The 16,377-nt window shown below is 44.5% G+C and overlaps 1 protein-coding gene across 14 annotated transcripts in view; it reads right to left on the minus strand.

Annotated features, from left to right (window-relative positions):
- Positions 1–16,377, minus strand: part of SYT16 (synaptotagmin 16) — a 115,970-nt gene that overhangs the window by 14,448 nt on the left and 85,145 nt on the right. For all 14 annotated transcript variants that reach the window (XM_077180811.1, XM_077180810.1, XM_077180809.1 and 11 more), the window contains 3 exons: positions 12,291–12,547; positions 8,031–8,474; positions 6,800–6,989 (listed from right to left, as the gene is read on the minus strand). In XM_077180811.1, the coding sequence (XP_077036926.1) occupies positions 6,800–6,989; positions 8,031–8,474; positions 12,291–12,547 (891 nt within the window). The remainder of the gene's footprint in view (positions 1–6,799; positions 6,990–8,030; positions 8,475–12,290; positions 12,548–16,377) is intronic.

Raw genomic sequence — 16,377 nt, forward strand, 5'->3', positions numbered from 1 at the left:
AAGCTGACCCGTGAGCAACAGCACTGCAAATACAAAAGCATCCAACCCCCCTGCTTGAATTTATATTTAGAAAGGAAGTAAACAACCAAAGACTCCTGACCCCTCACGTCTGAGGACTGCAGGGCACCGCACAGCGCCGGGCGGACTTTCCCACCCGCGCTCCAGGCGAGCCAGCTCATTTCCAAAAGCAGGATAACCATGTCAGCATGCTGCAATCCAGACTAATAACAGCCACAGCAGAAGAAAGCCTTGGGCCTGGAGCTTAATTTCCCCCAGCTGGCAAGCCCACGCTCCCAGCCTACATAATGAACGGCAGCGCTGCATGGCAGAGCAGCCCCAGAGCTCCGCTCTGTGCTGCTCTGTACAGGCAGCCCCATGTGAGCTCCACTCTGTGCTGCTCTGTACAGGCAGCCCCATGTGAGCTCCACTCTGTGCTGCTCTGTACAGGCAGCCCCATGTGAGCTCCACTCTGTGCTGCTCTGTACAGGCAGCCCCATGTGAGCTCTCAGTCCGAGGCCCACAAGTCCATTAGTGCTGCCTTTGCCTCCCCTTTCAACCAGCAGTGGGGCAGAACACTCAACATTCACACTCTGAGCCAGGCTCACTGCAGCTGGATCAGTAAAATAGCCGGGAGGAGGATTAGACCCGAGCTTTTGATCCCAACCCCACGTCATGAAAGTCTGGATTAAGGCAGTTTATGGCCTATACTGTATAAATCATACAAGAGCTGGGAGCTGCCTACTGCGTTGCTGAGAAGCCAGCTTTCCTACCCCTGTTCCACCAAGCCTCTTCTCAGGTTCCCTCTCCCGGGGCTGGCAGCTCTCTCACAAGGGAGAGAGGCTGGGAGCTGGCAACCTTCACAACATGTGAGTCATCAGAGAACAGACCAGCAGTGCCTTTAATTTAAAATGCAGCAGAAAAGAATGCCCTGGTCCCTGGAAGCACTGTTCCAGGGCAGGGAAATGCTGGCATCAGTGACATGCAAGAGGGGCAGGAGATGAGGGCTCCCTGGAAGCAACCGCACAGGTCTCTCGGGAAAGAAAGCTTCTCCTGGAGCACCTAGGAGCTCAGTTCTTCAGTAATCTTCCTCTGCTGCCTCAACAGCCCATGTCCACTCCATTTCACAGCACCTGGGACACGTGTCAGCTGCAGAGCTGGTTCACCACCTGCCTGCACTCCCAGCCCTGGCTGACACAGCTACAGCAGAGCACAGGCACCTCTCGGGATGCACAGCCTGGCTCTCCTCTAAAAAGGGCATTTCTACTCCTTCCCACATCAGTGCATTGCTGCTGCCTCAGAGAGGGGGCTGGGGCTTTAGCAGAGAAAGCAGGGATGCACACCCCAGCAGATCAGGGAGGACACACACCTGCCCAGCCACAAGAGCAGGATGTAAGGATGCTTAAGCCCAGCTTTTGTCACCTGCAGCAGCAGTGCCCACGAGCATGGCTGGATTACACAGCCTGTGATCAGATCCCCTGCAGCTCAGCAGTGCCATTGCAGATTCCCACTAAACATTGGAATGAGCTGGTTCCACTCTGGTAGAAATTTGGAATGAGCATGGTTCCACTCTGGTAGAAATGGCTTTTCTCTTCTGCCTGTTTTGGGAGGGGAAGAATTTTCATGTTCACAGCCATAGGAGTGGGAGAGCATCACCATCCATCCACTTTGTCCTTTGATTCAGAAAGATCTTGATTCCTATACCCAGTAACTGTATAATGGACTGTGCTTTTCAGAAACCTAAAGCTATTGAAAACATTACTGGATAACCACACACTATCCCAGGATGTCTAATTATTATGGAATATCCCCCACAAAAATCTCACAGTTGCTCCTTGAAAGTCCCTTTTTCACTTGTGTTGAGTGTGACAATTGTTCTCCTAAGGCTTCTCAGTCCCAGGTGCCACGTGTGGTGGGGAGAGCTGTACCCAGCCAGCCCATCCACCCAACAGCACCCAGTACCACACACACATAAATCCATGAAAATATGGCATGTACGGGTTCTCTCACAAATACTCTCAAATCTCCAGTGATTTGTGATTCAGGAACTTCCTCAGCCAGAGGCTTTGTATTTAACAGTCCTCTGTGGAACTTTCTCTGTGGATTTCTCCTGTGCTGCACAGAATTGAAGCAGGCTTCCAGCATCCATGGCATTCTCTGATTCTAGAGGAATTTGACAGCTCAGGTGAAGAGCTGTCTCCTCGTCAGAACCTGCTCCTTCCTCACTTCCTTTTACCATCCTTTGGTTTTGTATCAGGAGAAGACAGCAAATTTCTGTTGTTAATTCACTTTCTCAATGACACTTAGAGACCTCCATGAGTCCTCCCCCACCTCCTTTTGCTGGAGCACTGTAGGAGGCACAGTCTATTCAGCTGGAAGCTGCTCCTCTTCCCCCTGATTGTCTCCAACACTCCTCACCACATCTTTCCAGTCCTTGCCATATTCTGTTTGAACAGAGGAAGACAGAACTGTACACGGTGCTCATTTACAATCAAACACCAATTTTCCATTTTGTCCATCTTTACTTTGGGGGTTTTTTCAGTACTATTGGTGACCCTTGAGTTGACATTTTCCTGCAGCTATTTTCCATGAGCCTAATATTTCACTCCCAAGAGGCTCTGAGTCCATCCTGCTCACGTTTGAATTCCACCTGTGTCCCCATGCAATATCTTACACTCATCCACACTTCCTCTTCCACCTCACTGCCCAGCTGCTCATTACTGAGACATCCTCCTGGGGCTCCTTGCATCTGGCCTCATCTTTTCCACCCAGAACAAAGCTTCCTCAGCTGTTCTTATTATAAGCCTATTCCAGCTACATTCATGGATGGGCAACAAGAATGTGCAGAAGGAGAGGTGGTTTTCTGCAATCTTACTGACACTGACTGGCAAGCAGTCAGCAGCAAGAAGCTTCCCAGCACATCTCCTGCTCTGTTATCCAATATCTGGAGGACTGAATCCATCCCAGCTTGCCCTGGCACAGATCCCTCTTCTATTACTGATGACATGGGAACATGAATCACAAAGCTTTAGGAGCTCAAGCAAGTTCCCTGTTCAGAGCAAGATATGCAGGTTAAAAGTTAATTTATTTTATTCAGCTTCCTGGCCTGCTTTGAAGTAATTAAAGGAATTAACCTGTGCCTTTGTTCTCCAGGAATGTAACAGGGATAATAACTTTTCTTCCCTCAAAAATAAGCTGATAAAATAAAATCCACTAATGGCTTTCAAGCACTCTGATCCCAGAGCAAATAGGATCCTAATTTAAAGATCCTAATTTTCCTATGGGAATATTTTCTCTACTTGTTGGCATCGTTACCTGTGGCTCAGGTAGATGTTTGTTTTGAGACAAGTCTTTACTTCAAGAATTTCTCCTGTTCCCCATAGAAATCCTGATAGCTTGTTCTCTCCCCTCCTGTCTTTTCCAGCATCAGTGCTATTGTATTTGTTTAATGGGGTTAATATGCTGCTGGTATAATAATGATCATGCACGGATGCAATTATTATGTGTGATTAATTCTGCAGCTGCCAAAAAGCTTGGAGGACTTTTCTTAGGCGAGGGAATAACTTCACAATAGTTCTTCTCACACTGCATTACACACAGACATAAACCCCAAAAGAAATGCAGGAGGGAACAGAAGGAAGGCTGGATTAGAGGAGACAGAGCTGCCCCCAGCAGAGCAGCTGATGAAGGTTTAGCATCACATGGGCAGACACATTTCTGTGCTTTGTGTTTATGCACTGGCTAGCTCAAATGATTCCTGGTCCATCACTGTGATCCCAAGGTATTACTTCCATGCACATTGTATGTAACCAGTTATAAATTTTTAAAGACATTTCTGCCAGTGGTGTAGCCTTCTCTTGTTTGTTTTTTTTTTTTTAAATAAACATCCTTTAAATGAACACACTGCATTTTGTTCTAAGAAGATACAAGACCACAGACCAGAATATGAACTCCTACAAAATGCTAGCACAGGGTAATGATTTTTACAAGAAGCAAGGAGAATGAGGTGCACAGCACACAAGCCATTAGCACTAAAATACCAACAGTGTCCACATCTGACAAAGCTGTGGATGCTTTTCTGCACGAGGCTTTTTGGCACACCCAGATAATTTACGTTCCAGTGCTGGAGCCACACTCTTGAGTGCTCTTAAGTGCTCTGAGTGATAATGGATCTATTTGTGTGATCAGGGAATGTAAGCTGAGGCCTGTAACTCAGCATGTTCCCCAGAACAATACCTGGACACTTATCTTTGACCAAACTATTCTTAAATCCCACATATGTGTCCTGAAGAGAAGGCACTGCCTGCACAATTTAGGTTTCTGTAAGCTGCCCAGCTGTTTTCTAACCCATTTATTACCCACATAAGCACCCATGACTTTGACATTTACCTGACTCAGTTGAAAGGTTTAAGTGAAGGAGAAGATGTGCCCAGGAAACACTGAGACATGCACCATCTCCCTTTCCTTCTCTATAAAACCATCTGTTCCAGCCTCTGCAGCCTTTAACACCTAAAATCACCAATGGCCCAGTCCAGTTCCTTGTTCTGCACACAGAGAAATTCCCTGTGCTTGTATGCCAAGAAGGCAGCACGCACGGTGTGGGTCTACAGGTGGCAGAGAAGAGGGTCAAGGTGGGCAAAAAGCACAGCTGGAGACTTTGTTCAAAACTCCTTTGCCATTCCTAAAAGCTGACAGGACCACAAATGGGTCCTGCACAGGGTCTGTGTATCCAGGGCTGGGAATGGTGAGGAATTCTGCCCCTTCAGTCTTACCATAAATGGCTGCCCTGAATAGCAGTTTAGGCTGGCTGTTTAAGTGTTCCACAGCGCTATTATATCCAAAATTTCCATGATACTTTAAAGAAATCACTCCCTCTGAGCCTTGAACAGCAGAACTTCAAATAGCACCTATTTAAGAAAACACAAGGGCTCTTTGCTCAGCCTCCAGAAAGGGGCTCAGCAGTTTTAGCTTCACTTTGTGAAGGACTTATCGAGCATCTCATTCAGCCAGCAGCATGTTTGAGACAGTAACAAACTGCTCTGCAGTGCCTGGGGGTTATCAGTGAAGTGCTACTCCAGCACCGAGACAAGGACTGGTTTCCTTCCTCCTTTTTAATTTCTTTCAGTTTCTGCTTCACTGGGTTTTCTTTTTCTCACCACACTACTGGGGGCTTTACAGGCACAGAAGAACAATTCAGAAGGCAGAAGCAACAATGTGACTTGGAATAAAAGAAGTAGATTTTGATAGGTTCAGAGTTTGCCTCTGATAATTTATGGATTTCTGTGTTTCACTTAAAAGTTGATCTAGCAGTGAGAGACTTGGTTTGACACTGGTCTGTATCATCTGGGTACAGAAAGGATGACATTTCCTTTATGGGAAGAGAAGTGGGCATTACAGTTGCCTGAAAACTTATTTGGACCTATATTGGGACTACTTTAATTTAATTTCTGAGAGTAAAACTTTAGGATGTATCTACTCTGCAGCATATATAAACAGGAGAGCTTTCCTGCTGGGGCATGGTTGCCTTAGTCTACCTTTGTTCTAAATTACTAAAGATCCCAACTTAAAACCTTTTATTAAAACATGTACATGCCAACAAGAACATGCCTTTAAGTAACCCATGTGGAGAGGTATCCTGTCACAGCTAATAAAAGACAGTGAGGGCTGCACAGGCTGGGGTCAGGGGTTTTACTGTGGCACAGAATTTCCTTAATTCTCAAGGGACTGACTGATGACAGATTATTTCTGTAATCTACTTCAGTACAGTTTAGTGTAAAACCTAAATTTTCACATCCATGTACTGAAATATTTCATCAATATTTTGCTAGATCTGAACCAAAGAGCAGAGCATCTTGCAAAAGCCATTTCAGTGTTCTGCAGCTTGAGATACTCTGTCAAACCCAGAGAAGGCAAGAAGCTGCCAAAGGTTTACCTACTTTGACAAGCAGGCACACATCACAGACAGCAAACAAAAAGGTTGTTTCACATTGCCATCAGCTGCTGGTTTCAGACAAGAGGCAAAAGGACAGCAGGAGATGAATGAAGCACTCTGTTCAACCCCTGAGTGAGGAACCAGCAGCAAACTGTGCCTGTGACTCCATCTCTATCATGGACATTACCAGCACCATCCTTCTCCAGGACTTACTGCAGCTCAGGCACCAAGTAAACCTACTTTAGGCAATTTCCATTTTTTCCTTTAGGACTGGAGGAAGGGAACTCAGCTGTTGCAACAACCTTCAAATCTTCTTTCTGCAGAAGATTTCCCTGTGCAGCAGTGGAGGATTCAGAGCAGGAGGGTCCCCAAAGGGCCCAGAGCACCAGCTCACTCAGCACTCAGCAGCACAGCAAGGGGACTAAACCAAGTGTAGCCTTGGGAAACACTTAACGGCACCAGGCAGGGCCTCTGTGGGTCACATGGTAACATTCAAACACTTGGAAAGTGTTTTTTTTTAATGGGAAAACACTTGGAAAGTGGTTTTTTATTCACTTTTTTTATGGATCTGCTGAGAATTCTGTGCTTTGGGTACAGCAGCACTTTTGCCATAATCAGATGTTGTAAAGGTATGAGGAATAAAGAAGATATTTAGGGATTATTGTCCCATCAGCTGAGCCTTCAGATGATTCCCTCCAATTGCCCTGTACTATTTATCAGCACATGCATCTGAAATAATACTTCATTTTCAATCAGGTGCTCTGCAAGGGAACCCAGCTCAGAAACGCTCTAGCTGAGTACCTTGAGGAAGAAAATAAAAAAGCAAATTTTGGCTCAAGGGTGCTATTTAATAGCAGTGAAAGTACTTACCAGGTGGCCTATTAATTGCAAGGTTTCTGAAATGGCTGCCTTTGATCATCTCCACTGCCAGCCTCCCTGTAGTGGCATTGTATGACAGTCCCACGAGCAGCTCTGGCACCCCTCCATGCGACAGGGATTGTGTTGAGGAAGCGCTATCACTGTGAGAGATTGCTGACAGACTCAGCTGAGAATCTGCACTCTGCAGGGAAAGAGCACTGAGAGAATCATCAGGACATTCATCACCCCCCCCCCCCCCCCCTTAATTTGTGTCTTGTGGCCTTGTTCAGTAAGATCTCTGCTAAGAAATTACAATAACTGAGAATTAATTATGCCGGGGCACCAGAAGAATCAGAGCGTCACTTTTGCAAAAACACATCTCTGAACTTTCTCTTTAAAGATGAGGAACTCTGAGTGAAGTGTTATCACGAGTGTAAATCAAAGCCTCTGAGATAAGCAAACATCCTGCTACACTAATACTCTGTACATCTCCTTGATAATGGCTTTTGGATGGAATACACTTTTCAGTTTGGCAGTTTTTGGCCGTGTACTGTGCATTTCATTACTTTCTTTCTTTGCTACCACAATGCTTTCACTATTCTCCACTTCACCTGAAGTAGGATGTTTTATTCATCTCACGTGCACAACCTCTCTCTGAGCTTTTGTAGACAATGAATCATGACAGAGCTCATCTACACCAATTGATTGGCATAGCCAGAGCTGGATACAACTGTGATGTGCGTGGAAAATTAAGAAGCAGCACAGCCAGTTCCTTTTCACATGACCCAGCTCTCCACTTCCACCTGTCACGTAGAAGAACATTACTAAGCATTTCTGGCAAGATGGAAACTGCACAGTGGAGATCCACAAGCTGGTATCTAGGGCCAAATGAGGTATCTCCTGCACTGTCAGTACCAACACAGTGGTGCACAAGAACCACTGCCCTTATTGGAATTAAGACTAATTATGCCTTGGTGGTTCCCAGACCAACCTGGGGTATCTGAATGGCACAGCATGTGGTGAGTTGTGCAGATCCACACGATTTTGCGTTAATAAAACACAGCTTTGCACAGAGAAGAAATGCCCTGAGCTTCCCCTTCCTGATAACTTTTTAAGTGACAGCAGGTCAGATCCACCAGTCACACACACTGACAGCCCTGAATGAATGAAGGACTCCAGGAACACCATATTCACCAAAAACCAAACCATTTTATGGACTCCATCTGTCCTTCACCCAACTTACACTCAGGTTACTCCGTGGCTCCAGGAGCAGTGTCACCTTCACCTCCCCTTCCTGGCTGATGCCCCTCAGGTAGAACAGCTGCTCCCCCATCATCTTCTCCCCAACCACCTTGTGCACGGCGTAGAGGCGGAAGCGAACGGCGTGGCTGCTCAGCTCCTCTGGTTCCAGCTTGCTGAAGGTGATTTTGTCCTGGAAGATGGGGATGGGTCCTCTCTGCACACTGGTCTTGCCCCTCTGCTTCTTGCCCGGCATCAGAACCAGGTGCACCTGCCAGGTGTTGACACCACTGCGGTCCTTGTCTGGGATGTCCCTGGCCTCCAGGACAGTGGCTGTCAGCTTTTGGCTTGAGGATTTGTAGGTGAAGATGACATCCAGGTCACCACATTTGCAGATGGGCTCGTGGGCACAATGGTGAGCTGGCACACTGTTCACGTCATTGTGTTCCTGCAAAGGGAAGGAAGGAGTAAAACCTCCAGTGGAGTTCAACTGCCTCTATGGTTCCAATTCCAATTAAAAATAAATTGTTCTCCTCACTTGTGCCTGAAAGTATAGGCAGTTGCTGTGTGAAATATGGATCCAAACTGTTTCTGGAAAGGCCAATGATAGTTAATTGCCTGATTTTGTGTAATAGTCCCCATACGCTCTAGTAAGCAGCAGCACTTGTTGAAACATTTCCAACAAAAAGTTTCATCAATATTTAAGTGTTTTGCAGGAGATGGTTAATTTGGCAAACATTCTACATAGAGAAAAACTAAACAAGGGATTTTTACATTTCATTCATGTCAATATTGAGGCAAAACAACTTGACCTACTTAACCTGTTACTTTGAACATACACTGGAATTGCTTTTCAAGGTGGATTTTTTTTTCATTATTAAAATCAAACAATTCAGCCAAACCTGCTAAATTTTTTGATATTTTGTTCTGCTAGAAATTAAAAAAAAATTAGGCACTATGTTTAATATGAAGAGGAAATCACCATGTCAGAATTTCTTGTGGAATGGAAATTCCATTTCTAGATGCTAACCCATAATTCAATAATTTTCCTGCAGCTAAAGCAATGATAATGGGGATAAGCAGTCTGATTAAATACATATTGATTCTTTATACCCTTCTAAAATCTCCCAAGAGAAGCATCTGTTCCTTCTGTTCAGTTTGGGTACTAATAAATTCAGAATAAAAATTCAATAAACAACCACAACATGTGCGGACCAATTCACACACAATCTTTTACCTACTTTTAAAACAAAAACCATCTTGATAAAGCAAGATAAAACCATGGATGCTTACCTTACCTTTTGCTGAGTGGGTGTGTGGGTTTCTGTTCAACAGTGCTTTTTTATCTTAGAGCTAGAATGTGCTTCATATGATAAAGGGGTTGCTATAGTGATCAATGGTTTGTATTTAAACATGAGTATACACTGTACTAGGGAAAGATTTTCAGTTAATAGCCAGAAGGTGAATTAAGGCCTGTCACCAGCATCTGAGTCACCCTCCTCCTCAAACATTTATCTTCTTTTCACATTTCAAGTAACACTTCTTTCCAGCACAGGAGTCTTTTTGTTCAGGGAACAGATGATGGGCCATGGGACGTCTGGTGTTAAGTCCCTTCAGAAGCGTCTGGGTGTCTCAAACAGGGCCTCGGATAAACATCAAAGTTTTTGTTTACTTCCTGTCAATCTACTTTTGAAGTGCCCAGATTCATCTGCCATGACATGCAAAGCTCCAGATTTTCACATTTTCAGAGGTGTTTAAGACTTGAACACAAAAGTCCGAGTGTGCAGATTAGAGACCTGCTGTTGCATGTCTTGCAGAAGTAATGTCAAAGGGAGAACAACACACAAAATGACTTGCTTGGCTACAGAAACACCTTCCTGTATAAACAGCAGGCTGCTAAAAACAAAAATGCAAGGCAGGCCAGGTTGCCTGGCGAGAGCATGGTGTTACAAAAATGTTAAGTGCTCCCGTGTAGCAGTCAAGTTATTTCTCTCTGGTTGATGAAATAATATTCAATACGTGATGGGGTTGGGCTTGACTCATATTTCCCTCCACACTTTTATCTGTGTGTTTGCTGTTGAGGAGATGGAACCAAGGCACATTTAAGGACTGCTGCTGAGGTCTGGAGACAACCGTGCTTGAGGCAAAACTTGGCTTTCATCTACATGTCTGAGCTGGAAAATGTGAACTCCAGTGCATCAGCACAAACCCACAGGAATGAAAATCCAAGAGACACCTTCCTGCCCCAGCAGGGCTGATATCATCACCTTCTGGCAGTGTGTAAGGCAGACTGAAGGTCGGATATCTGCATTTTGACTGAACAGCTAGAGAAGATTTGGATTTCAGGAAAGCTCAAATTGTGCTACTAGAGCAGAGGCCAGACCCACTGCAGAGAAAACTGCATGAGCTGGAGGCAAAGAGGGAAAGAGAAATGCCAAACTCCTTCAGTAAGCTTTCCATGGGAAACCAAGCTTTGGAGACTCACAGCCTGGCCCTTTCTGAGAGCACTGTGCTATCCAGGACTCACCCCCATGCAGGTTTGCTACACACCTACAAATCCTCCTTCTGTGGGAGTCATTGACAGAATTCCCCCCTGCTTTCAGAGCCCAGCTGGGCCACAAGTGATTTGTGAATGTGTTGGTTATACAGACACTTGAACTGAAATCCAAGGAAAGATTGGGGTTTAGGTACTTCATCTGAATTTCTTTCTTTCCCTCTTCCCAGCAGAGTTATTGAGAGGCTAAGCCAAGAATCCTGATTGATACTGCACATCTAACCCAGTCATTCAGGACAGCCAGCATCCACTTCACTAAGTAAAATAAGTCCATTTCTGCCAGAGAAACCTGAAAGAGCAGCTAATTATGGACAAGGCTTGAAATGGTACTTGTGGTTCCACTGCAGGGGCATAAAATTACCATTTCTGTCTGTAAAGAGAGGTCCTTTGAGTGGAGCATAATAACACTTGGGCATTTCTGGCATGTCAGAACATTTAGTTCCTGCAATAAAAAGTCTTTCATTAATCCACGCAGTACCTTTGAATGAGAAGCTGCTTGTAAGAGATAAACTGTGTCTTGGGCATTTCTGCTCCAGTATGCTGGAACTCTTCTTTGCATTTTTAAAATGTAGACACCAGGAGTAAAATGGGCCATGCATTCCAAAGAAACACAAGAGGACACTGGAGACACTGCAGCACACGTGAACCGTGGCAAAGCAAATCAAACATAGAAAAGGAGAAACGAGCCTCAGAAGGGCAGACAAACAGTGTCAGAAACACAGCAAAGAGAGGGCAGGGCTGCTGCCACACACAGCTCCCATGTGGGGTGTAGTGTTTTGTGGGATTGGGTTGTGCAGAAAGCCAAAATGCTGCTCCAGACACCCTTTAGGGCTGGAGCATCTGCAGCAAGGAGCTGCCCTCCAGCTTTGAACTGGCTGCAGAACCTTCCCTCAAAGCCTTGCTGCTCACAGTCTGATGGAGGTATGGATTTCCACAGCTGTCTTTTAACTCAGGCAGAAGATATGACCTTTGTGCTGTTCTTTTAATATGTCTGATGCAAGCTGATATTTTTCCAGAAATTTAATCCTGTGGTAAGATAATGAAAATCAACACATCATGCAGAGAGGATAGAAAAGGGGGATGCAAAGTCATCGGGTGTTTATAATGCCTTAAAATCCAAAATGTTTCCTTGAGGATTCAAAAAAAAGTGCAGAACTAAAGGAAAGCAGACTCAGGTTCTCTCCTTCCCTAAAAGTTTGCCTGGTATCAATGGGGACATTATTATGGTCACTTGGGCAGGTCACAGGCCACCCTCAGCAGCTGCCTCCAGCTTTTCAGATTATTCCCATTGTCTAAGTCATAGAAAATACCTGGAAAAAGGATCTGACCCAGTGACCACATACTCTGTCCTGGGACACACACCCTGCACGTACAGCCAGTGACCAAGCCCTGGGATACCGCTGAGAGCTCCTTAATAAATGTCAGTAAATGCTGCTGGGTAGCCGAAGTTCCAATTTCAGTTCAGAGACTGCAGTCAGAAATCAAGCAAGGAAAGCCTTTCTGTGAGTTAGTGTTAGTAGCAAGGGGTAAAACACCAGAAAAAAAGGGGAAACACAAAGAGGTGTATGGTCATGCACGCAAGCACACAGGAGTACCATTATCTTGTGCTGTGCTGATCAATTTTTCACTTCATTTCTCCTGTAACCTTTTTTGGCCCCCAATACCCTTCAAAAGCTTTCAGTGTGTGTAATAAATGACAATCCAGCATACCTCAGGGCTCCAAGCCGATGAGCTGTCAGTAGCATCATTTACTTCCAATCCCTGGTTGGCAAATGCTGTCTCCGTTTCCAGGCGTCCTTCCCTGTGTGACTGGCTGACACCATCCCCAGTTCTGGGCTCCATCCTGGGCCCTTTGTGCTGCCCAGTGCCCCTACTCCTGGTTGTTGTTCTTGAATCAACAGATACATGGTCATCTTCACGACAGGAGAGGTTGTCTTGGTAACTCAGTTGGCTTAGTCCATCCAGATCTAACAGTTTTCAGCAAGAAAATAATTTCAGAGGGATTAGAACAAATTCCTCCCCCTTCCAAAATGTGCCTTTCTCTCCTTTCTTTTATTTTTTTTAACTTTTCCCTAATCCCCAGTGTTTACAATAGACAGTTTCTGTTTCCTGCAGCACTGAACCTATAAAGAAACCAATCCTGTTTAAATCAGCATTTGATGGAGGGGACATGGCTGTTTCTCACCCCTTACTGAACTGAGAAACCCATTGCCTTTACTTGAAAAAGTTATCCACAAAATTCAAGTGGAGTGTCTGGGATATTCAAGTGCAGCCCCAAAGCAATCTATTCCGTGAAAACACAAATCAAACCACAGAAAAGCACAGCAGAGGCCTGATGAACAGGTATCACAATTTCCTCCTGTGCAGGAGGAGGAGGAGGAGATGACAGGAGTTAGCATTGTCCTCAAGAGCATGGTGCTGGTGAGGAAGGCAGCTTCACAGACAGAACAGAGGGCCAGCATTACCCTCTCACCCATCCCTGAGAGCTTAGGTGAGCAGCTCCAAAAACCAAGTAGGAATCTCCAAATCCCATGCTTGGGCTGAATTTTCCTCCCAAGGACATCAGAGGGGAGCTGTGTTACCTAATTTCCTAACTGCTTTTATTAGGTTTAATTCATCTTGTCCTACACACTTGTGCTCCATGGGCTAGAGTAAGCTTCATTAATGAGAATAAAATAATTCACACCACAGATTCCTTTCCTACACCACTGAAATCTCTGTTATGAACACAGGGTGCTTTTCTCTATTTGAAAGCACCAGTGAGAGCTCTCTGGATGGAGCAGCACAGATAATTACATGTCCAGGGACACAGATGAAAATAACATCATGATTTGGCCTTGGATGTGTTCTGCAAGCACTTTCAGAAGAAAACCAGGGACATTCCTCCTCCTAATGCATCTCATGATGAGCCTTGCTTCAGGAACACGGAAAGAAAGTTCTGCCTCCATCTCTTTCAAATAAGCAAAAGGCAGTCACAGTGAAAGAATGAGTTGTGCTTCCAGACAGCTGATGACAGCTATGAAAACATAACAATTCCCTTAGCAAACAGAGCTGTTTGGGGTTTGAAGGTTGCACAGAAGGGGTGAGGTTGGAAAGAGCCTCTGAAGGTCATCTTGTCCACTCCCCTACTCAAGAAGGGCCACGTCTTTATTCCTATGAAGGTCACTACCAACAAACAAACATTTTTCTCAAATTTGGTCTCAAATTCAAATTTTAAAAGATAGTATTAATTACTGTGTTTAATAGAAAACTATTAGTTTGCTTTTGTTAAATGAATCAATGTTTTTATGCCCTGTCTGATAGATGAGATAGAGAATCTGGTGGCATGGAGGAGGCTGAGGTGCCCAACAACTTATTCTGTCTCGGTTTTCACTGTCAGCTGCTTGTCTCACATCTCTCAAGTCCATGAATCTCCAGGCAGGGGTCAGAGGAATGGAGTCCCACCCATCTTAGAAGAAGATCAGGTTTGAGACCATCTGAGGGACTTGAACATCCACAAATCCATGGCACCTGAAGAGATGCAGGGAACTGACTCATGCAGGAGAGACATGGACCTGTTAGAGCAGGTCCAAAACAAAAAAAAAATTGTCTGAGGGCTAAAACACCTTTTGCATGAAGACAGGCTGAGGTTTGGGGTTGTTCATCCTGGAAAAGAGAAGGAAGACCTTATTGCTGCTTTTCAGTACTTGAAGAGGGATTACAAGAAAGATGGAGAGACACTTTCTGCCAAGGCCTGTAGTGACAGGACAAGGGCAATGTTTTGAACTGAAACAGGTGAATTTAAATTGGATATAAGGCAGAAATTCTTTGCTGTGAGGTGGTGAGACCACTGGCACAGGGTGATCAGAGGAGCTGTGGGTACCCCAGCCTTGGATATGTTCAAGGTCAGACTGGATGGGGCTCTGAATAACTTGATCAAGATAGGGGGATTGGAGTAGATAAATTTCAAAAGTCCCTTCCAACCTGAGCCTTTCTATGATCCTCTACACATCGCTCTGTCTTAGAACAAAAAGCCCAAATCTTTCTGAGTAGAAGAAATTCTTTGTTTGGCCTTAGCAGCAAATGTACTGTTTCTGATGTTTATCTGCTCCACACACACAAAATTCCAATGAGAGGAGTGGGGATTATAGTCAGGAAACATTTCCTGCAGGTGAACAGAAGTCCTTGTTTCTGTCCTTTGCTGCTCTTTCAATTTAAGAACTCAGAAATTAGGAGAATAACTTTATCCCCTCTCTTCAACTAAGAATGATCTCCACTCTCTCTCCCAGTAAAATGCTTCAAGCACAGGCACTTCAACCAACAAGTCTGAGAGCATCTCACAGCTTCGTAATTATGGTCCTCTTCCTCTTGGGAGATGGTCCTTCAGGAGCAAAGAGGGATCCAAATTCATCTCTCTCAAGTTCCAGGTGAGTGCTCTTCTCACTCCTTCTGAAATGCAGAACCCATCTCTTCTCCTGCTCCTCATTCTCCCATCTGGCAGACCTAGTTCTGAACTGAGAGCCCTCATTGTCTCACCTCTGCCCTGAGCAAAAAGTCTTGAGTGAGGGTAGAAAGCAATTTTTTTTTTTTTTTGCCATTACTCCCCTTCTTCTCTACTAAGTCAGAAAACAGAAAGAACTCAACTTAGGAGCATAAGCAAGAAATAAAAGAACAGAAATTCCACGCATTTACTGAGACTGAATGGAACCAGGCACTCCTTAAGGCATTTAATTAGCAAGCCAATGTCTAATACACATTTAAACAGTGGGTCATCCATCAAAGCACACACCACACAGCAGGCTTTCAGAATAAAATGCTTCTGTAGTAAGAAATTATCCTCACACAATTGTCTTGTGGGTTTGACTCCTGCTGGGATAATATCTAGATCAATAATAGAGGAATTTTCAAAAACTACATTAAAGCCATAAAAGTCTACCCGTGAGAGGAGAACTCCAGAAATATATTAATAGAGCAAGCCATCTCCCTGAGACTCAGGCACAAAATGAATGTGTTAGGAAAGCAAAAAATGTAGTATTCAGGGGAAGTAAAGAAAAAGGTGATTCACCCAAACCAATCAGTGAAACAGTCTGGCTTTTTCTTTAAATTTAAAGCAGTTTTGGTAAGAGATAATCACGTATAAATACCAGTATTAGATGATTATTACAGGTAATAGACCAACCATACAGACTAAAACTACTACACCTCTCCAATTACATCCCTTCCAACATTATATCCACAAAATAAATGTTGAAAACAAAAGTTCCTCCTGTAAAGGAAAAGGTCAGGGCAGTAAAATGCCTGTAATTTACCTGAGAGATCTTTAAGGAAGAAAATGTCAACCGTCTTATGAATACCTGACATGAATAAACAGCACAGCATCAGGGACAGGGGTTGAGACAGCATTATCTGAACTTTAATTAGCCAAGAGTCCCTGCAGAGCAATAGCAGACAGTTCTAAGATTAAGGGCAGGTAGTACTGTACAATGAAAAATCGGGATTTTTTTCTTAAGAATCCCATCTCCCAAACTTTCCCTTTCAGGTCACATGTTCACAATCCAGGAAGGAGGCAAGGGGGATACTGGGTAGCAGAAATCACCAATAAATCAGAAAAGCCTGTGCTCAGGGTTGGAGAACTGGCAGTGAAGGAACTGTCAGATGACAGGATGAACATGACCTTCCAATAGAACCCTAACAGGAACTGGGATATAGAAGCCTCTCTCCAAAGATACAAGGATACATCAAACACTGAAAACCAGGCTGGAAAAATATTGTGCAGTCCCTCCTCACACTGGCAGGCAAATGTTCTGGCTAATTTACA

The sequence above is a fragment of the Agelaius phoeniceus genome, chromosome 6, assembly GCF_051311805.1.
Source record: "Agelaius phoeniceus isolate bAgePho1 chromosome 6, bAgePho1.hap1, whole genome shotgun sequence".
NCBI classification, from domain to species: Eukaryota; Metazoa; Chordata; class Aves; order Passeriformes; family Icteridae; genus Agelaius; species Agelaius phoeniceus.